Source organism: Phyllostomus discolor, chromosome 3 (assembly GCF_004126475.2).
Source record: "Phyllostomus discolor isolate MPI-MPIP mPhyDis1 chromosome 3, mPhyDis1.pri.v3, whole genome shotgun sequence".
NCBI lineage: Eukaryota > Metazoa > Chordata > Mammalia > Chiroptera > Phyllostomidae > Phyllostomus > Phyllostomus discolor.
In genome coordinates this window covers 64,507,296-64,530,315 of record NC_040905.2, presented here as the reverse complement: position 1 = coordinate 64,530,315, position 23,020 = coordinate 64,507,296, and the positions used below count along the sequence as shown (strand labels likewise).

The window sequence follows — 23,020 nt, the reverse complement described above, 5'->3', positions numbered from 1 at the left end:
TAATAGACCGATGTATCTTCTGCAATTGATAAAACACTTAAATACATAAAATACTTTTTATGAATCCACATCTGCTATATTTTAATCACTAATATGTACTAAAAAATCTTGTTGTGAAAGTTAAGGTTTGCTGGCAAATCCCCCAATAATGTAAATCATACTAATATAGGTAAATAAGTAATACTTATTTATATAACTGATAACATGTTGCCTTTTTATTTTGTAGAATTATATATATTTTACTTTTTTTACTTTTTTAAAAAAAATTAAGGTGGTAGACTTGGAAAAGTAAAGGGTCCAACATTCCGAATATCAGGAGTGCAGGTGAATGCCAAGCTAGTCATCTCCCATGAAGAAGAATTAATACCATTGCACAAATCCATTCCTTCAGATCCAGAAGAAAGAAAGCAGTGAGTTGATGGTTTCCATTGTTAAAATATTTATCGTTATTTAGTAATTTGGGTATGATTACAGTTTAAAAATGTTTCTTATGTCATTGGCTACTTTGACTCAAATGTTTTTAAACATAAAATTAAGTTCAAATGACTTACTATGTTTTTCAAAGTTATTTTTTAATAAGGCAATTGTAAACTTGACATTGGTTATTAACTTTAATGCTAGGTACACTATCCCATGCCATACAAAGGCAGCTCATTTTGATATAGACTGGGGCAAAGAAGATGATTCCAATTTGTTAATTGGTATATACGAATACGGATATGGGAGCTGGGAAATGATTAAAATGGATCCTGACCTCAGTCTAACGCACAAGGTACTTAAATATTTATTGATTCTGTTGCTCATTAATGTTGAATTTAATTTTGCTTTTAAAATTAACTGAGTCAAGAAACCAAGGTTCTAGCTAGTTGTGTGATCTTGGCTTCTTTAGAACCTGTTTTCATGAAGGGATTGAATAAAAATGATCTCTGAGATTTTGCTTTACCTCTGAAATTATATTTTTGTTACTAAGACATAGGTTTGTTTTTCTTTAGATTAAAAGTAAATCATTCCATTATTAACTGAATTGATTCAAGGGCAATAAAAGGATTCTGAAATATTTTATAATTTTTTAATAGCAAACCATGTTTAGGATTTTTGGTGATTTGATGTTACTATTTTAGTGAAAATCATTGCCTAGAATGGAAAACACAGAGGCATCACCTTATTCTTATCATTTAAGTTACCATTTTATGTTTTTACTTCACAAACAAATGGGAACCTTCAGATACTAGTATTTTTGTCATTTGATACTATAAAGCAACACTGAATAGTTTAGATTCCCACTGTAAAATTTTTCCCACAATGCCTGTTGTAGATTATCTTCTAGATAGATAATATTTTATATTCTCGGAAGTTTTATATACTTTATAGCAAATATACTTTTGTAAGAATACCATAATGTTTAATAATAACACTGGATGCTAAATATACTATTGGACATTGAAAGAAATTTCTAACTTTACACTGTGTGTTCTTATTTCAGATAGAGGGGTTTTTTTTTTTTTTCTTATGTATTTATTTAGGATTCTTTCCAGGGAAACCAAATCTTCTGACCTAGATAATTTTTAAAAATGTACTTCACATTTTAAGTCAATAAATTTAAAGAATTTATGATTTGTCAGTGAATTATATATTTTTTAAAAAATGAATGAACAGTTTTTAGCTTTTAAATTTTTCATGTTATTAATTAAAAACAACCTGAAAAAAATTGCCTTTTAGATTCTTCCTGATGATCCTGATAAAAAACCACAAGCAAAACAGTTGCAGACACGTGCAGACTACCTCATCAAATTACTTAGTAAAGATCTTGCAAGAAAAGAAGCTCAGAGACTTTCTGGTGCAGTAAGTTAAAATTCAGATACTTAAGAGCAGTTTACTTTTCAGTAAGATAAGTCTAGTTTACTGATTACCCTAGACCAGCAATTTTCAATCTTTTTCATCTCATGGCACACATAAACTACTAAAATTCTGTGGCACACCAAAAACATATACTTTAGGTTTTGCCGGGGGGTGGTTGCTAGTATTTGGAGAGGAAGTAGTGCAACTTGTTTAGAATAGAGTGCTTTTTGAGAGGTTAGGCCTCCATTACTGTGTTATTTGGAGACATTGGAAAGCTTAAGGAACATCATTAAAGATCACTGAATTTATGTATGAGGAGGCTCCAAAAGTAGGAAAAAGACACTAAAAGAGAGGTGATTGGAAACTACAGCAATCTTTACAAGTTACCTATGACCACAATGTCATAACTACCCATGTACCATTGAAAATTATTTCTAATGCTGTCTCTGGTAGCATTAATTTTAGATGAGGATAATAACTTAGGAGAGTGAAAAACCCTCCTATCTCTCTCTAGTTCTACTTTTCTCTTAATTCCTTTTTGTTAAGTTGTATGACTTTCATTGACTCTCCGAGCTTGGTATACAAGGATTGGGTAAAAATATGTGTTCTGTAGGCTTTTTTGATTCAAAATTTAAGAAGTTTTTTTATAAATGGAATTTATGGAGTTGATTAGAATAAAAATAATTATTTTTAGGGAGGTTCAAAGAGGAGAAAAGCTAGAGCCAAGAAGAATAAAGCAATGAAGTCTATAAAAGTGAAAGAGGAAATAAAGAGCGATTCTTCTCCCCTGCCCTCAGAAAAGTCAGATGAAGATGATAAGGTAAGAATGTGTTTTAGAAAAGCAACCTATTATATAAAAAACAACATGGCGTGTTTTGATATATTTTACATTTGAAATTTGACCTAAAGCCTGAAATTTTACTTTTGGTTCTGAGGGTTTTTTCTTTTTCTTTTTCTTTTCTTTTTTTTTAATAGTTTACTATGTAGTCTCATTTATAGAACAGTATTCTACTCATCTAATACAATATTATATTGTATTATAATATACTAAACTAGAGAGAGAGGGCAAAGGTCCTTCCTTTTCAAACATTTGCCATTTGAATGAGGTTCTGTCTCCTTTAATTTTATTTTGAATTTTGAATGGGACTGGCTTACATTAGTTGTTTTAAGAAGACATTGCATGTATCATTATTAATGGGATTCTGGTTATTTCAGAATCCACATACATGCAGTTGATAGTCATGCAAAAAAAATAATTTTTCTAAAGATTTGGTTAGTAATACATTGGCCATACTTGCACTTTCCAGGATGAGATCACTTCTGTGAAACATCCAAATAAAAAAATTAAAACAGAAAGAGACAGTGAAGAAAAACCTGAGCCAGATGTTTGTATAAAGAAGGAACCGGAAGAAAAGAGGGAAGCAAAAGAAAAGGAAAATAAAAGAGAACTTAAAAGGGAGATAAAAGAAAAAGAGGATAAGAAAGATATAAAAGAAAAAGATTTTAAAGAAAAAAGAGAAAACAAAATAAAAGAAGCTATAGAAGCTATGCAGAAAGAAAAAGACATAAAGGAAGAAAAGGTATGCAAATCATAATGGAAACTTTAGAAAGTTAAGCACTCAGCTTGTTTACATTTTAGGAGAACAAATTCCCTGTCAGCCCAAATTAGTGTTAGTAACTGAGTTAAAAACATGTGGGTATCTTGTAGAAGAGAAAAATAGGTTTAAATTCTTTTTAAAATACCTGTAGGGTAACATAACAGAGTAGCTTTATTTTTGATTTCTCCAAATAAAATCAGAAAAAATAAAATAGATAAGAATAATTAAATGTGAATAAACAACTATAGACCATAATAGAGAAATTGTTTTCTGGAAGTGTTGATCATTTTGCCTTTGTTATTGTTGGGTTTTTGTTTTTGTTTTTGTTTTTGTTTTATTTTCAATTTTTCTTCAGTTGAGCGAATCTAAGTCTGATAGCAAGGAAAAGTCCAAGAAGTCTTCAGTGTCAGATGGTCTAGTTCATATCACTGCAAGTGGTGAACCAGTTCCCATATCTGAAGAATCAGAAGAGCTGGATCAGAAAACGTTCAGCATTGTAAGTAGTAGTAGGCTTTCTGGTTATTTGCAATAATTCTAACATTTAAATTGCAATTTTATTTTTTGGAGCTCTTAATTTAGAAATTTATTTGAATTTGCTGGTACTGCAATTCAGGTTGATAAAAGCAGTATATTTGAAAGGTATCTTAAGTTTAGAATCAATTTGGAAAAACTTCTTAATAAATTAAAAACTTGAAGGAGAAGCATTTAGGGACTACTTAGAGTGAACTTTTTTCCTCCCTCTGTAGAATTTGTAGAATTTCAAACTTTCAGTTTCTGAACCTGTATAACAGTGCTTTTCATCAAACTAAGGGAGACTGTATCTTGTCTTTTTCCAGTGGGTTTATTAATTCATTTTAAACTTTTATTTTTAAATTACCGTTTACATTCAACATTATATTAGTTTCAGGTATACAGCGTAGTACAGCATAGTGATTAAGTATTTATATAACTTAACAACTGTGATCCTCTCAGTAAGTCCACTAGCCCCACTCCCACCTGGCAACCGTCAGTTTGTTCTCTGTATCAGTGAATTTGTGTTTATCTTGTTGGTGTATTTTGTTTTTTAGATTTCACATGTAAATTAAATCATGTGGCATTTGTCCTTCTCTGTCCAACCTATTTCACCTAGCTTAACATCCCTTAGGTCCATCCATGTTGTTTCAAGTGGTAAATTTCATTCTTTTTTATGGTTTAGTAATATTCCATTGCATATATGCAACACATCTTTATCCATCTTTTGATTGGAGCATTTAATTCATTTATATTTAAAGTAATTATTGATAGGTATAGTTACTGTCATTTTATTGTTTTGGATTGTTTTTGTAGTTCTCTGTTCCCTTCTTACTCTCTTGCTGATTTTTCTTGTATGTTGATGACTTTCTGTAGTGTTGTGGTTGGATTCCTTTCTCTTTATGTCTTGTATATCTCCTCTAGATTTTTGATTTGTGGTTACTATGTATTTCGTATATTGTAGTTATTAATATATATTATGTTAAATATATAGTCATATATTTATTATAGTTATCATCATCTAACACATTATGTCTTATTTATTTATTGGTGCTTTTCTACTAGAGTGCAGGTTCCTTAAAGGCAGGGTCTCTTTTATTTACTGCTCTTTAAAATTTTTTTTTATTGTTTATGCTATTATAGTTGTCCCACATTTCCCCCCTTTGGCCCCTCAACCCAAAGTGCCCCCCACTTCATAATCAGTCCTTTCACCATTGTCCTTGTCCATAGTCCCTTCATATGTGTTCTTTGACTAATCTACCTTCACCTTCAATCATCCCCACCTCCTCCCAACATTCTTACTGCTAGTTGTCAGTCTGTTGCCTGATTCTGTGCCTCTAGTTCTCTTGCCATTAGTTTATTTTGGTTATTAGATTCCTCTTATAAATGAGATTATATGATATTGTCTTTTACTGAATGGTTTATTTCACTTAGCATATTAGCCTCCAGTTCCATCCATGGTATTACAAAAAGTAGGAATTCCTTCTTTCCCTCCCCTCTGCTGTGTAGTATTCCACTGTATAGATGTACCAGTTTTTGTATAGACTCGTGTAGTGATGGGCAATTAGGCTGTTTCCAAATCTTGGCTATGTAAATAGCACTGCTACGACCATGGGGGTGCCTCATTTCTTTTGAATTGGTGTTTCAGGATTCTTAGGGTGTATTCCTAGCAGTGGAATCGCTGGGTCAAAAGGCAGTACCATTTTTAGTTTTTTGAGGAAATTCTATAACATCTTCCACAGTGCCTGCACCAGTCTGCATTCCCACCAGTAGTGTACTTTTCTCCACAACCTCACCAGCACCTGTTGTTTGTTGATTTATTAATGATGGCCATTCTGACAGATGTGAGTTGATATCTCGTTGTGGTTTTAATTTGCATCTCTGATGGCTAGTGATGTTGAGCATTTTTTCATATGTCTATGGGCTGTCTTTATGTCCTCCTTGGAGAAGTTTCTATTCAGTTCCTTTGCCCATTTTTTAACTGGGTTATTTGTCTTCCTGGTGTTGACTCATATAAGTTCTTTATGCATTTTTGATATTAAAGCCTTGTCGGATAAATTGTAAGCAAATATGTTCTCCCATACAGTCAGTTCCCTTTTCATTTTAATGGTGGTTTCTTTAGTTGTGCAGAAGTTTGTTAATTTGATATAGTCCCGTTTGTTTATTTTTTCCTTTATTTCCCCTGCCCTGGGAGATATATGGGTAAAATATTGCTACATGAGATATCCAGAATTATACTGCCTGTGTTTTCCTCTAGGATTTTTATGATATCATGAGTTATATTTAAGTCTTTCATCCATTTTGAGTTTATTCTGGTATATGGTATTAGTTGGTGGTCTAGTTTCATTTTTTTGCATGTGCCAGTCCAGTTCTCCCAACACCATTTATTAAAGAGACTTACCTTTACTCCATTGTGTGTCCTTGCCTTCTTTATCAAATATTACTTGGCAATAAAGACATGGGTTTATTTCTGGGCTCTCTGTTTCTGTTTTCTGTTCCATTGGTCTGTGTGTCTGATATTATGCCAGTACCAGGCTGTTTTGATTACAGTGGCCTTGTTAGTATAGTTTGATATCAGATATTGTGATCCCTCCAACTTTGTTCTTCTTTCCCAAGATTGCTGAGGCTATTCTGTGTCATTTTTTTGTTCCACATAAATTTTTGGAATATTTGTTCTAGATCTGTAAAATACGCTGTTGGTATCTTAATAGGAATTGCATTGCAGCTGTGGTTTGCTTTGGGCAGCATGGGCATTTTAATGATGTTACTGTATTTTGCCATGTATAATACACACTTTTTTGCCTAAATCTTTGAGTGAAAAATAAGGATGCTCATTATACATGGGTGTAATGATTACATACGATGGGTATAATAATCCCATGTATAATCCTCTCAAAAATGTGATTGCACATTTTACATGGCCAAATACAGTAATTCTTCTAGTCCATGAACACTATTTGTATTCACTTCCACTTATTTGTATCTTCCTCAATTTCTTACCTCAGTGTCCTTTAGTTTTCTGAGTTCAGGTCTTTCACCTCTTTGGTTACATTTAGTTGTTGTTGTTTTTGTTGTTGTTGCAGTAGTAAATGGGATTATTTTCTTAGTTTCTCTTTCTGACAGTTCATTTTTGAAATATAAAAATGCCATTGATTTATAAATACTGACTTTTTATCCTGCTACTTTGTCAAAATCATTTGTTAGATATAGTAGATTTTTGGTGGAGCCTATAGGGTTTTCTGTGTATAATAGCATGCCATCTATGAATGATAATAGCTTTATTTCCCCTTTTGCAGTTTGGATGCCTTTTATTTGTTCTTGTCTGATCACTGTGGCTAGGACTTCCAGTACTATGTTGAATAAAAATAGTGAACAGTGGACACCCCTGTCTTATTCCTGATCTTAAGGGAAATGCTTTTAGTTTTTGTCTATTGAGTATGATGTTGACAATAGGTTTCTTGTATGTGGACTTTATTATGTTGAGGTATGCTCCCTCTATTCGCACTTTGCTGAGTGTTTTTATCATAAATGGATGCTGGATTTTATCAAATGCTTTTGTGCATCTATTAAGACAATTATGTGATTTTTGTCTTTCATTTTGTTTATGTGATCTATCACGTTTATTGATTTGCAGATATTCTTGCACCCCTGGAATAAATCCCACATGATCATGGTATATGACCTTTTTGATGTATTGCTGGATCTGATTTGCTAATATTTTGTTGAGGATTTTAGCATCTGTGTTCATCAGAGATACTGGCCTGTAATTTCCTGTCTTTGTTGTGTTTTAACCTAGGTTTAGAATTAGGATAGTAGTGGCCTCGTAAAAAGAGTTTGGAATATTCTCTCTTCTTGAATTTTTTGGAATAGTTTGAGAAGGATAGGTGTTAGTTCTTCTTTGAATAATTGGTAAAATTGGCCTATGAAGCCATCTGCTCCAGGGCTTTTGTGTACTGGGATTTTTTTGATTACTGCTTCAATTATACTAGTTGTTATTGGTTTATTCAAGTTTTTTGCTTCTTCCTGATTCAGTTTTGGAAGGAAGATGGTATGTTTCTAGAAATTTATCCATTTCGCCCAGGTTGTCCAATTTCTTGGCATATAGTTGTTCATAGTAATTTCTTAACAATACTTTGTATTTTTATGGTATCCATTGTTACTTCTCCCCTTTCATTTCTTTTTTTTTTTTAAGATTTTATTTATTTACTTTCAGAAAGGGAAGGGAGGGAGGGACGGAGGGAGGGAGGGAGGGAGGGAGAGAGAGAGAGAGAGAGACGGAGACATCAATGTGCGTTTGCTGGGGGGGCGTGGCCTGCAACCCAGGGATGTGCCCTGGCTGGGAATTGAACCTGCGATGCCTTGGTTCACAGCCTGCGCTCAATCCACTGAGCTACACCAGCCAGGTCCCCTTTCATTTCTGATTTCATTTATTTGGGTCCTCTTTTTTTTTTATTTTCCTTAATGAGTCTGGTTAAAGGTTTGTCAGTTTTGTTTATTTTATTTTTTTTCCACAAAAGCAGCTCCTGCATTCATTGATCTTCTGAATTGTTTTTTTTTTTTTAGTTTCTGTGTCATTTATTTCTGCTCTGATCCTGATTATTTCCTTCTTTTATTGTTCTTCTGAGTCTAGAACAATGCCTATAACATAGTGTGCACTGAACTTACATATATCAAATAAATAATTTTTAGTAGATTATAAACTACAAACATTGAGCAAGAAACAAGAAATGTATAGAACAGGTATGAATAATGCTAAAAATTAGAAAGGATATTAAAGATTTTCTTTTTTAAAAAAGGCATCAGGTCTTGCTGAGTTCTAATTTTAACTAAGAAATATAAAATTCCAGTGTTATTTAAATTATTCTTGAGAAAAGATGGAAAACTTCCAACATGATTTAAACAAATAGATCGATAAAGCAATAAAGCACTCAGAAACAAATTAACACATATATGCACATTGAATTTTTCTAAGAATGGCCCTGAACAGCAGCGATGTGAGGCTTTCTTTTTTAAAATGAATGGTGTTGGATCAACTAAATATGTTGTCTGTAGTTAATTCATCCTTACATTCCTTAAATAACCCAACTTGCTACTAGTGGATATAATTATTATATTGTTTTACATTTATATATATAAATAAAACATCTGTAACTTCTTTTCTTAGTAATATTTTTTGGTTTTGGTATAGGTTTTTATTACAGAAATTAGAGTTTAGCCGAATCATACAGTTTTTAGTATATTGTCCCTTTGTCAGCATGCCAGTGATATGTAGGCCAAGGAAAAGGTGGGTTTTTGTCAACCACCCCCAACTCAATGGTCATCAAAATATGGAAGTAACAAAATTCATCATTAGCTACTTTGTTTGGTCCCAAAGGTTTAGAAGACAGACAATTTATACTTGTAGCTATTTTTATTAAGCTTTGCCAGTTTATTTTATAAAGCTCCTTATTTTTTATATTTTATTCTGTTAATAGAACATTAAGTTATATTCTGATGTATTTTATTATATTTTAACATTTTGTGTTTAAGACTGCTTAGAATGATGTGTTACACTATAAGAAGTACCATTTTTATAGAAGGTAAGTGAAATCCAAAGTGTTTACTTAACACAAAGACTGATTTTAAATTTTAATGAAAGCCCTACTTTCCAAAGAGAATCTGAGAGGGTATTTAAGACCTGTGAGGTGAGATTTAATGTTTATTTTAACATCAAACAATGCTATATTTACTCATGTAAAGATCATTGAAAGATCTTTGTTGAGTTTATATTTTTGATACATGTATTTATGTTATTTTTCTCTTTTACAGTGTAAAGAAAGAATGAGGCCTGTCAAAGCAGCTTTGAAACAACTTGATAGGCCTGAGAAAGGCCTTTCAGAAAGAGAACAACTAGAGCATACTAGACAGTGTTTAATAAAAATTGGAGACCATATCACGGAATGTCTGAAAGAGTATACAAATCCTGAACAAATCAAACAGTGGAGAAAGTAAGTAATGTACTTTTTAGGAACTGTTCAATTTGTGGTTATGTAGCCATCTACTTGTCTCATATATTTCAGTTTATTTTTCTACTTTTGAAACTTAATAACAGTTATGTTTAGAGAGGTAACTTGAAGATAGAGGATTGTTTTTATTATTTTTTTCTTTAAAGCTTTTTTATTTATGAGCGATTACTTAATTATGCATCATAATAATCACAGTTGGTATCTCTGCCTTTAAATAAGAGATAATGAAAACTGTTTCATTAAAATTCATATTGTTTTATTTCTTTAAATCATCAATTCACTGAATTATTCCTAGTAATATCTTTAGAGATTAGTGTGCCAAACAAACACATTTATTGTTATATATATTTAGCAATTCATCTTTGAAGTATGAGTATGAAGCCTTGTAAAAATTAATATCCTCAATGTAAAATGCACAATTTTATTTTCCCCTTTATTGTAGAAGCAGTAGCAACACAGTTGATATTAAAATTGTAACTAAACTGCTATAATACTATACAAATCACTTAGTGATGACCAGATCCAGATGAGTATTAAACCAAACTATTACACAAGTTTGGGAAAAAAATAAATGAACACAAACCAGTCCCTGATATCAGTTTATTAGTCTACTGATTTCTTTGCTATATGCAGTGCAGCTATACATCAAAACAAAAAACTATAATAACATTTCTAGAGGAGTGATTATGATTAATCTAAAGTTTTAAAAAAATTCTGCACTTGTTTCCTTTCTCCTTAAATTCAACTAGGACTCCTTTTAGAGAGAGGAGACAGGAAGTTGATCATGGTCACTAGGCTTTTGAAAGCAAGTGAAACTATGCTATTATGTCTAAAGAAACTAAGAATCGGCCTCAGAAGATGCGCTCAGTCCTCATCTTGGCTAATTTTGGGCTTTGTGGCCTTGAACAGTTACCAGTATCTCTGAGCTCCCTGGTATTATCATCTGTGAAATGACATCTGTATTTGAAGCCCTTTATAAATTTTAAGGCACTACATATTTTCTACTTACTAAATGATAATGATAAGATATATTATGAGGAATGGGGGAGAATAATCCTAAAGTACTACATTCATATATTTTGGCTTAGTTTTTTATTTTTGGTTGGAATATATATACTGACTGGAGATTTTAACACTTTCCTTAAATACCATAAAACAGTTATTTCATCCTTTTCAAGTCCTTTCAAGTCATTTGATGTTTCTGAAAGCTTAAAGCCAGAGAACAAGAATACAGTAAAGTTTAGTTATATGAGGTCTGTCCAGAAAGAAAAAGTCCAGCCATTGTTATTATAATGAGAATGGTTTGCGTGACATCTATGTAACCTGGCAGACAAGGAGAGTAGACTAATGTGCATGTATGAACAATAATGCCTTCACTGTACTAATCATTGGAAGTGGTATGTGCTATTGAATGAACATGTATACTGTGTGGCTGTCACATTCAGAATGACTGAGTGAAGAGCAACAGATCTGCATCAAATTTTATGTTAAGCTTGAACATTCCTCCACAAAAACTATTTTTTAAATATATATTTTATTGATTATGCTATTACAGTTGTCCCATTTTCCCCCTTCACTCCCCTCCACCCTGCACACCCTCTCCCACCCACTTCCCCCCAACTTTAGTTCATGTCCATGTGTCATACTTACAAGTTCTTCAGCTTCTATATTTCTCATACTATTCTTACCCTCCCCCTGTCTATTTCCTACCTACAATCTATGCTACTTATTCTCTGCACCTTTTCCCCCTCTCTCCTCCTCCCACTCCCCCGTTGCTAACCCTCCATGCGATCTCCATTTCTGTGGTTGTGTTCCTGTTCTAATTGTTTGCTTAGTTTCTTTTGGTTTTGCTTTAGATGTAGTTGTTAATAATTGTGAGTTTGCTGTCCTTTTACTATACATGTTATTTTTTTAATCTTCTTTTCTTAGATAAGTCCCTTCAACACTTCACAAAATAAGGGCTTGGTGATGATGAACTCCCCTAACCCGACCTTATCTGAGAAGCACTCCATCCACCCTTCCATTCCAAATGAAAGCTTTCCTGGATAGAGTAGTCTGGGATATAGGTCCTTGTCTTTCATGACTTGGAGTACTTCTTTCCATCCCCTTCTTGCCTGCAAGGTCTGTTTCGAAAAATCAGCTGACAGTCTGATGGAAACTCCCCTGCAGGTCACTGTCCCCCTATCTCTTGCTGCTTCTAGAATTCTCTCCTTCATTCTTACCTTGGCTAATGTAATTATGATGTGCCTTGGTGTGTTTCTTCCTGGGTCCAACTCCTCTGGGACTCTCTGAGCCTCCCAGACTTCCTGGAAGTCTATTTCCTTTGCCAGAATGGGGAAGTTCTCCTTTATTATTTGTTCAAATACGTTTTCAATCTGTTGCTCTACCTCTTCCCCTTCTGGCACCCTTATAATTCGGATGTTGGAACGTTTAAAGATGTCCTGGAGGTTCCCAAGCTTCTCGTTTTTTTGAATTCTTACTTCTCCATTCTTTCCTGTTTTGTTGTTTCATCCTTCTGGTCCACTCTACTGTTTTGAGTCCCAGTTTCCTTCCCATCACTATTGGTTCCCTGTGCATTTTCCCTCATTTCTTTTATGGTAACCTGCATTTGTTCATCTAATTTGTGACCAAAATCAACCAATTCTGTGAGCTGCCTGATCACCAGTGTTTTGAACTGTGCATCTGATAGGTTAGCTATCTCTTGGTCGCTCAAAAGGATAAGTTCTGGGGCACTGGTTGGTTTTTCTGTTGGAGCCCTCCCTCCCTCTCCCTCTCCCTCTCCCTCTCTCTCTTTTTTTTTTTTTTTTTTTTTTTTTTGATCTGTTTTCTCCTGCTACTGTGAGGGGCGGGGCCTTAGGTGTTCACCAGGGCTGGGCACCCCAGTCGCTAGATTGTGGTGTTGTATGTGAGGGCGGGGTCGAGAGTGAACAATGGCAGTAGCTCCGTTCTCTGTGGGACCTCAGTCCTTTTCCTGGGTTCCTTGGTTGCACATCTTGCCCTGCTCCACAATCACCACCTCACTGGGTCTGCCAGCTGCTGCTTGCGTACTCAGGGTCCGACTGCTGCAATCTTGCGCGCCTCAGATGCCTTATGCGCTCCCAGTTGCCTTATGTGCCCCCAGTTGCCTCATGCGCCCAGTTCTCCCTGTTCTCTGCACCGCTCTGCAACCCACACCCAGCTGTTTGTCTCTGCCCCTCCTACCGGTCTAGATAAACAGGTCTATTTCAACTTCTTGGCTGTTCGACTTCCATTCAGATAAATTTTCTGTCAGCTCTGGGTGTTATTCTGCCTCTAAATTGTTGTTGTTGTTCCAGTCTTGGTTGTGTGTGGAGGTACGGTGCGTCCATCTTGCCGGAAGTCTCCCACAAAAACTATTTTGATGATTCAGAGGGCTGCAGCTATGGGCAGCTGGTGATTGGCAGCTTTATTATGACAATGCACCTGCTCGTGCGTCACTGTTGTGCAGTTTTTTGGCAAAACATCAAATCTCAGCCCCTCTGCAGCTCAGATTTGGTGCCCTGTGATTTCTGGCATTTTCCAAAAGTAAAATCATCTTTGAAAGGGAAGAGATTTCAGACCATCGGTGAGATTCAGAAAAACATGACACAGCAGCTGATGATGATTGGGAGAACTGTGTGAGGTCCCAAGGTGCCTACTTTAAAGGAGGCTGAGGTGTCCTTGTCCTGTGTACTATGTTTCTTGTATCTTGTATCTTCAATAAATGTCTTTATTTTTCATATTACATGGCTGGATACCTTCTGGACAGACCTTGTATGCATTAGGCTTTGATGAGAATCTTTTTATATTCAGAATCCAAAGTGAAATTTTCTCTGTCAGTGGCTCCCAAACATGTCTTGATTGCCGCTTATCTTTGATAAAATTAGGAAAATAAAGGCAATGCAGTGAATTATTTGTAAAGCTAAATTTAGTTAATTTAAGGATTATATTAAGTGTCTTTCATATTTTTAGTTTTAAAGAGCTTGGTTTCTATCTGGAACTATTTCATTGTATACTATTTACCACTTTTTTAGAACTTAAGAGTTTATATTTTCAAAGTTATACAAAGAAAATCTATTTTACTTAGGTAGAAAGATAAGAAATAAACATCTTGGTGAAATTATATTGTGACTGATAACAAATATAATGCTATTTTGGATTTAGTTTATTAGAAGGGGAGTGGGGAGAGAAAACCTCTAAAATAAAAGAGATGAGTACCCGGGAGATTTATTTCTTCATGTTCGCCTTTACCTCCAAAGGTTTGATCCCTCTTTTTATCCAGCTGGGCAACTTGTCTTTTTGTTTTTCCCCCCTTAGTTTTTATTTACCCTGACTTCATTGATAATGAATTATATGGGGTAATGGAGTCTAGAGAGTGCTTCTCAGTTTTTTGGTCCATTTATTATCCATTGTCTTTTAAAACTCTCCATTAGTAAAGAACTTACTAGACTGTGAAAAAGCAAAACAGAACTTTCTTGGTATGTTTTGGGACTAGATAGTGTATTAATTAGGAAAACTCAGCAAGTGTAAACTTAAAAATTATACATTTTATTTTATGTATATTTTGTCTTTAAAAGAAAGTAAACAGGTATCAACTAATGATACATACACTAAAGTACTTAGAGGGAAAAATACTAATACCTGAATTTTTCTTTGAAATGCAAACAAAAATCAAATGGATTGACAGAGGGGTGAATGTATGAAATGATACGTCATGAAGCTAACATTAAAATGTTAATACTAAAATCTAGGTGGTAGGTATGTGGGTGACCATTGTACAATTCTTTTATCTTTGATGTATGTTTGAAAACTTTTATGATATTGAAAAAAATTAAGAAAATAATCTCTGCATATGTATTGTTAAAGTGTTCCGTTAGTTTTAAAAAGCCTGATATTATTAGATTCTATGCCTTAATGTACTGTCATTTATATCAGTACCCCAACTTCACAGACTATGAAGTATTACTATAGAAGGAAATTGTGAGAGTATTATGCATATATGTGTCCATTAAATATGAGCATATGGATGACTGCTCTTTAATTTGCAATGCAATTTTAGTCTTGTTTTTATAAAATTAGAGACAAAAATATTGATGAAGGATAAGTATCAGTATATGCTACATTGAAGTAAACCTTCATAAAATAAGTTTATTATACTAATGATAATTTATATAATTAATGAAACAGAGAACACACTGAAAAAGCCACAACTGACATAAGAACACTGACACGAATTCTTCTAGAATAATTACTCACCTCTATATGCACATGTGCTGGGATAATTTTGTGGTTAATACATAACTCACAGGCTTACACATTCTAAAATTTACTGACACCTAGCAATTTTTTAGTAATTTACTAGCCAGCAGCCATTCCTACATGTTGATGTCAAAATCAAAAGGATGGGAATTACTTATCTTAGTGGAAAGTGAATTAGAAGCCCTGTGTTCTAGCTTTACTTAGCTATATGAATTTAGGTAAGTCATTTAGCCTCATTACTTCATTTGCTTGTTCATTTTTAAAAATGGGTGCCATATTTACTATGCCTACCTAAAGGTTTTTTGTGGATTAAAAAATAGAAAAGAGCTTTGAAAATATAAAAACTGTATAAAGCACCTATTATCAATAGTATCTCATTCCAGGCTTTAACTTATAACTTAATGTGTGCTTTGTAGTCATAAGCAGTAGGTGCTTGATATTTGAAATCTGTGTCAGCTATTTAGAAGTCTCCAAAGTAAGTGCTTTTATGTAATCTCTTCCCATAAAATAGAATGTAATTTTCCAGATAAGGGTTTTTGCTTTCTCAGACCTTGTTCCTTCCATCAGTGTCATTGAAGGATGGCTTTTTCTGGATAGCCATTATTCATACAAAGAGGATTTTTCTTTTTTAATTTCTTAAAATTGATGGACTCATTAAAAATGTTTATATTGGGTAATATGCCAAACTCCATCATTTGGTTAATTAGTAATTTCTCTACCCTATTTATATAAGCAAGATTCAAAATCATATTTTAAAATACCTACTGAAAAACATTTAAGAAAAAGTTGTGAATATGTGAAATCATTACTACTTCAGTAGTAACAGATAGACTTCAACTCAGGTGTCACTGATTATGAGTGGCACCTGAGTGGCATCTCACTGATGAAGCTGTGTTGAGAAACACTCATAGGCTGTACCTGAGTTTATCATGATAGAGTACTATGATCAGTTACTAATTCTTACCTTGGGGTGGGAAGAGAGGCCTAAGGATACCATGATGTCCATGGTTCATAGTGTCTGTTCATGTTATTCTCAGGACCATTACATCAAAATTATAAAATAACAGTTGTTTCTTAATGTATTATTTAGGACCCTTTTTTTCACAAGCTTATATTACTAATGTTATATTTATTCAGACTACTAATGTAACTTGTTCCTTTTATAACTAATCTGAATCATATTATGAGTCCCTTCCTGATGTGTAAATTTACATATCTGGTTTCAAATTAGGGTTGATTACTACTTTTCACTCAAAAAAGTATAAAAATGAAGGGACTTGGAAAAGAAGTAAAACCTAATGTTTAGTATCATTTAGAGTTATACCCATATATGAAGTTTTTTTAAAAAACACTAGAAATAATCTTCTTAGACTTTATTCTATAGAGGGTAAAGTATGTGTATATTTTTGCTTCTGTAGAGGGAATTACGAAAAAGCAGATATTTCCCACCATACTAATTTGCCTTTTCTTCGTCTAGAAACCTGTGGATTTTCGTATCTAAGTTTACTGAATTTGATGCAAGAAAATTGCATAAGTTATATAAGCATGCTATTAAAAAACGGCAGGAGTCTCAGGTAAATTAACACATCATTTTTTTTCTTATTTATGTTACTAAAACAGACATTTTTCCTTAGAAAAGAATTGAATGAATAAATGTAAAAGAATTACTGAATAAGAAACAAGATATTAACAGTCTAAAAGTTATCTACTCTAAGACGTTTATTAATTACAAAGAAAAACCATAACTTAGAAAAGGAACCTCCCCTACACCACTGTAAATAAGCAATCAGTATTACACTGGTTAATATGACCGGTGTAATATCGACATCCTGAGCCACCTGATAGAATATCCTAAGAAAAGGTACATCAGTTGTGTGGGTTGCATAATCTCAAGAAAATCACAAGAAAATGTCAGAAAAACAGTTGAGAGGTATTCTATACAAAAACTGTCTAGTACTCTCAGCAATGTTGAGGTAATGGAAGACAAGAAAAAACTCAGGAGCTGCCCCACATTGAAGGAAGTTAGTTATGAAAACTAAGTGTTAAATGGAGTTCCAGATTGAATCCCAGAGCAGAAAAATAATCTTAGTGGGAAAATGTGAAATCTGAATGAAATGTATTGTTCAGTTAAGAGTGTTGTGCCAATGTTAACTACTTACCAGTTTTGATCATTACACCATAGTTATATACTAACACTAGGAGAAACTGGAAGAAAGGCATATGGTAAGTCTTTGGTACTATTTTGCAGCTTTTCTGTTAAATCTAAAATTATTTTAATAAGTCATAAGACAAATACTTTAGGTTTTAAAAAAGATATCTGCAAATGCATTTATACGTTCTAATATCTTATATAAGGACTTCTTTCAGCCTTGAGATTTTTTTTTAGGGCTTTTTTTTTCCTGTTTTGTAATGGTTTTGACGCCGTTTACAAGATTCTTACATATTTGCATTTATTTTAGCAAAATAATGACCAGAACAGCAACTTGAATGCTCAAATGATTAGAAATCCAGGTAAGTCAATCTTATTATTGTTTTGGAACGTAAATTTAAAAATTGTTTTCCTTTTGGGTGTTTGTTTTAGATAATACCCGCATAATGAGTCTATTATCTTAAATAATAATTTTTTTCTTATTATTAACCTTTCCATAAATCACCTGTTACCGATTTCTAAAAATTACAAAATAATTGTTGAAATGATAAATTGTTAAAATGATAAATTAAAAAATGAATTTAGAATGCAATAATGTATTTTTCTGTATAAGAATCACAAAAACTAGACAGAAATTGTCTGAGAAGGAAATACACCTCATATATTTCAGTTGTGATTTTTCACATTTCAGAATAAAGTAACCCTTTTGTAAGTCTTGGTACTACTTTAATAGACTATTTCTAAATGCTTTAACTACCTATATTTAGGAAATGATTTTCTTTAGATGCAGTTAAAACAGGAGTTCTTGTAATCTAGCTGCAAAGTTACTTTTTTTTTTACCATGTATTTTTTTGGAAGTCATAAAAGCTGGATTTTTTTTTTTAATCTAACAGAGGTGGAAAGATTAAAAGAGAATACAAATCATGATGATAGCAGCAGGGACAGTTATTCTTCTGATAGACACTTATCTCAGTATCATGATCATCATAAAGACCGACATCAGGGAGATTCTTACAAAAAGAGTGACTCCAGGAAAAGACCCTATTCCTCTTTCAGTAATGGCAAAGATCATCGTGACTGGGATCACTATAAGCAAGACAGCAGGTAAATTTGACAGTTTTTAAATTTTGTTTATTCATGTCTTTCTCTTTTTTATTTTATTTACTATGTTTGACCGTATTGGCCTCTTCAAACTTAAAGTAATCAAGCAAGCCTTGTGTGACAATAAGGTTTATTTATAAATAAGAAAAATATGAATTCTAGTACATTTTTATTAATATTAAGAACTGTTTTTTAAATTATAAATTTAAGATCAAAGTACAGTAAGAGATGAAAGTGTAGGGAGTTCTATAACTATGCCATGGGATTCATTGTTAATTTTGGAGAAGATTAACTCAAAAACTCTTCAAAATAAAATAGGATAAAATAAAAGCTTGATGGAATATGGATGAAATTTGATGGAGGAAATTCTTTATTCCATTCTATTAAAAAAACGGGGGTGGGGTGGAAATTTATCTGAAAACATCTTATTGCAGTTAAATTTAATCACAGCATCTGGGATGGTCCTGAAATCAGGATGTTTTATTTGTTTATTGTTTGGGGTTTTGTTTTTTAAGCTTTTAAACAGTAAACAACCTGAATCTAATACAGTATAACACTATTTATTCATTTATTGATAAAGGAATATTTTCACTAGTTAATGATTATCACCACAAGCAAAATACAACTGAATAAAACTGAAGATGAGAAATAAAGAAATTGAAATATTTTCTTTGTATTTTAATTGCACTCACTGCAATTTTTTCTCTGTGAGAAGCACTGTCATACTATAAATACATCAAATATGGCATTGCTCTTAAAATTAGAGAAGGGCACAAAATAAAAAGAAAAAAACATATTTGTAGTAGTAGATATTTCAATGTACTTTATTTGAAAAAGAGAAACATTTTAAAGATGACTTTTCCTTAAACTGCTGTAATTATTTTTTAGCAAACTGCTGCATCCTAGACTGCCTTTTAGAAAGCTAGTTTGTCCTGCTAGAGACTCATAACAAGGCTCTGATTTCAAGTCTGTTCTAGATAGTTGTAAGTTATCTTAATTCCAGCTTCCAGATAATTAAGATGCATTAATACAAATGATGCATAACATAAAAAGTAGCAACCAATATAAAATGAGCATGTAGAATTAGATGCTATCTGAGGTGTCTATATAGTTCACTGCTGTTTTATGAATCAAAGACATGCAGAGGTATTTCCAGTGATTTTTAAGCTTACTTATAAAGTTCTATAATGAAACACTGATCTTGTATACAATTAAAAGTATGCTTTAAAGTATTTTTGTTTTATTTTTAATAAGATTTATTTGGAGACATTTAATTTGCATTATTAATTTAAAATTCTTATTTTCTCTTTTGTTAGATATTACAGTGATAGAGAGAAACACAGAAAACTGGATGATCACAGGAGTAGAGATCACAGGTCAAATTTGGAAGGAAGTTTAAAAGATAGATCTCATTCAGATCATCGTTCTCATTCAGATCATCGCTCTCATTCAGATCATCGGTCAAGTTCTGAATATACACATCATAAATCTTCCAGGGATTATAGGTATCACTCAGATTGGCAAATGGACCACAGACCTTCCAGTAGTGGGCCTAGATCACCACTAGATCAGAGGTCTCCTTATGGCTCCAGATCTCCATTTGAACACTCAATTGAACACAAAAGTACACCTGAGCATACCTGGAGTAATCGGAAAACATAACAAAAACTGATGTGTTGTCTTTCTGGACTTTTCTTTTAGCCATATATCATAAACCAACACAGTAATTGCCTTACATGACTTGAAAGATATAAACAGATCTTCTATCAGTAGCAGTATTGTTACTTCTTTCCAGGATGCAAGGTCTATTATCCCAACAGAAGAGAAAATATTTTTATATTTAAGGATTATGCTGCACTGTGCTACAAATAATTGTAGTACTTTTTTTTTCTTTTTTAAAGAAATTGAAAATGTTTACTATTACAGGGACCTCAACACTGCCCTTCCATATAGGCTGGATAAAACTGTTTTTAAGTCAGTGATTTTAGACTGACCTCCATTTAAATTATGTTTGTATATGAACTTTACTCTGACCTGTGATCATGTTTCAGGAAGGAATGAAAGAGAGTTCTTTTCTTAATAAAGAAAAAACACTCAAGGATTTTGTTCACTTTCCAAAGCTACTTGTTTACATTGTACACTGCGACCACCTTGCCGCTTTTCATCACAAGCTTGAATATTTAAATTCTGTACTTATATCTGTAAAATAGCCAGGAACTTCCTGTTTGTGATCTATTATTATGCCTTTTTACATACACAAAAAGAATTGACTGTAAATTATTGTAAATAGATTAAATGAGCTTTCCTTCCTTCCCTTTCTCAGGCTTTTTTTGACTGTTCCTTTCCCTACCAACTCAGGCCTTCTTATTGTTTAAAAAAAATCAGTGTAATAACACTTTTTAATGATTTGTCTTGATGGAATCATTGTTTAGAATGTAAAAAATGGGGAAAGGGGCCACTTAATTCCATTAGTCCTCATTTTATATTGACTATTTTATTAAATACATGTTATTTTTTTTCTTTTTGTTTTTTGGTCAATATTGTATTTGTAGTAAGAACATACTGAGATAATAATGTAAGATTTAAACTGCATGCTCTGGAAACATTATTTTCAGATGCATTTGGTTTAAAAGGGTAGGTGTATGAACACTTTCAGAATCCAAAACGGCCAAAAGTTATTGTAAATCCATTTGTTTTCCCTTTTCATGTGGGCAATAATGTCAAATGTGCTATGCAGCCAGGTAACATTTTAGGTAAACTTGATTGACTTTTAATATAAACTGTTACAATGCACACTGATTGTATATAAAAACCTTATATATGACAAATTAAATTTAAGAAAAAGGATATGTGGGCTCCTGTAATTTTCTGCTGCATTTTTATTCCCTCAAGCACTTAACTTTTTTTTTAAGTAGTAACATTTAGCTACCAGAAAAAAAGAATATTTTGATAAGCAGTTGAATATAATTAATGTGTAGCACTACAACTAAATCTATTTTGAAGACTATATGAATCTATAGAGTAAAGTTTAGATCATTGAAATTTTTGTTAGACTCTTTGGTTTTCTGCTGATATTTTAGAATGCCTTATATTTATTCGCAGATTTTTATTTTGTTATATTCAGTGGGAATTTGGGACTCATGTAGCATACGTTCATTCTTGGATGTGTGCTGTGATGTAACAAATTTGAATCTTAACTTTGACAAATATATTGCTATATTCTAATAATATTTTTAAATGTGTCCCTATTGATTTAGCTGTGGGAACAAACTATAGAAGTTTGTTCATAGATGTATTTTTTAATATTTTTTTATTCATTTGGGTCTAAAATTTACACTATGGATACAAAACAGGGCTTTCTTTTTTTTTTTTCTAGCAATGATTTCTTTTTTATATAGTTACTCTGAAGAATAATGATCAGTTTTTTCTTGGTATATCAGATAACATGAGGAATAATTCCATTTTTAAATATCTTATTTATAATTAAATATAAAAGTGATAAAACAATTTAGTGCCAGTACACATTTTTTAACCTTTTTACTTTTTACTACATTTACTATAAATGATTTTATTCCATAAGATAGCACTGAATAAAAATAAATATAATGCTTTTTATTAAAACAAATCAGGGTTGGCATTTTTAATTTATCACTTTGTAGCTAAGACATTTGCATTATATCCTATTGTGCAGATTTCATAAAAGAACAGTATTAAATTTTTTGAGACAGTGAAATGGACTCTAACTTTCTTAACAATTCTACATTAAGTTGAGTATTTCAGTCAACTATTAGTGGAGTTGAATGAAATCTAAAACTGTATGTAACATTAATTGATGGAAAATATGTTCATAACTTGTAAGAAGTCAGCAATTACATTGAAAAAGAATAAGCCATAAATTTATTAAAACACAATGGAGAAGAACATTAGTACATAGATATAACAGGGAACATTATAAAGTATGCCTAAATTTTGTCTTTGACATGCTCATACTGCTTTGCATTTTTATCCACTTGTGTTTAATTTTTCAAGGATGAGAGATTATGCACAGTACTGTACCAATTAACCCATCACTTTCATAATATACAATAAATGATTCTTACTAAAAGCAGTGGCCTGTTTGCTTATAAAGAAAATATTTTTGCTCAGGTTATATTAGAAAATAATATTCAGAGTGTAAAGCTGTGGAAAATTGGAGTGTGAATGCTTTGTTCATTAATTTCAGAGTGAGTGACTTAGTAAAATTAGAACTTTTACAGCTGTGTACAATATAGTAGGTTACATATAATTTTCCTTTTGTAATTTTTTTGTAGTTAATGAAAATACTGTGTAGATTGTATGCTGATTTATACATTTCATTTTCTTAAGATTTATCAAGAATGTGTACTAGGGTTAAATGACATAACTATTCTTTGCACCATGACTGTTTCTGACTAGGAAATGATCTTTTGGTCCATAAATATTGTAGCTTTATAACTGACAGTTTTGTGGAGGAGAGGGAAAGGCAACTAATTTTTTATGTGATTTTTTTTATATTTCATCTGAAACAAATGAGCTGGCAGTGT

The 23,020-nt window shown here is 32.5% G+C and overlaps 1 protein-coding gene across 2 annotated transcripts in view; it reads left to right on the top strand.

Annotated features, from left to right (window-relative positions):
• CHD1 (chromodomain helicase DNA binding protein 1) overlaps positions 1–22,563 on the top strand; it is an 80,007-nt gene extending 57,444 nt beyond the window's left edge. The window contains exons 27-37 of one of the 2 annotated variants that reach the window (XM_036020586.1): positions 272–410; positions 622–772; positions 1,720–1,842; positions 2,534–2,659; positions 3,147–3,419; positions 3,793–3,933; positions 9,756–9,934; positions 16,686–16,782; positions 17,668–17,719; positions 18,251–18,461; positions 19,775–22,563. In XM_036020586.1, the coding sequence (XP_035876479.1) occupies positions 272–410; positions 622–772; positions 1,720–1,842; positions 2,534–2,659; positions 3,147–3,419; positions 3,793–3,933; positions 9,756–9,934; positions 16,686–16,782; positions 17,668–17,719; positions 18,251–18,461; positions 19,775–20,120 (1,838 nt within the window). In that variant the 3' untranslated portion in view covers positions 20,121–22,563. The remainder of the gene's footprint in view (positions 1–271; positions 411–621; positions 773–1,719; positions 1,843–2,533; positions 2,660–3,146; positions 3,420–3,792; positions 3,934–9,755; positions 9,935–16,685; positions 16,783–17,667; positions 17,720–18,250; positions 18,462–19,774) is intronic. The other variant, XM_028515270.2, reaches the window with a different exon arrangement.
• Positions 22,564–23,020: the final 457 nt, after the last annotated feature.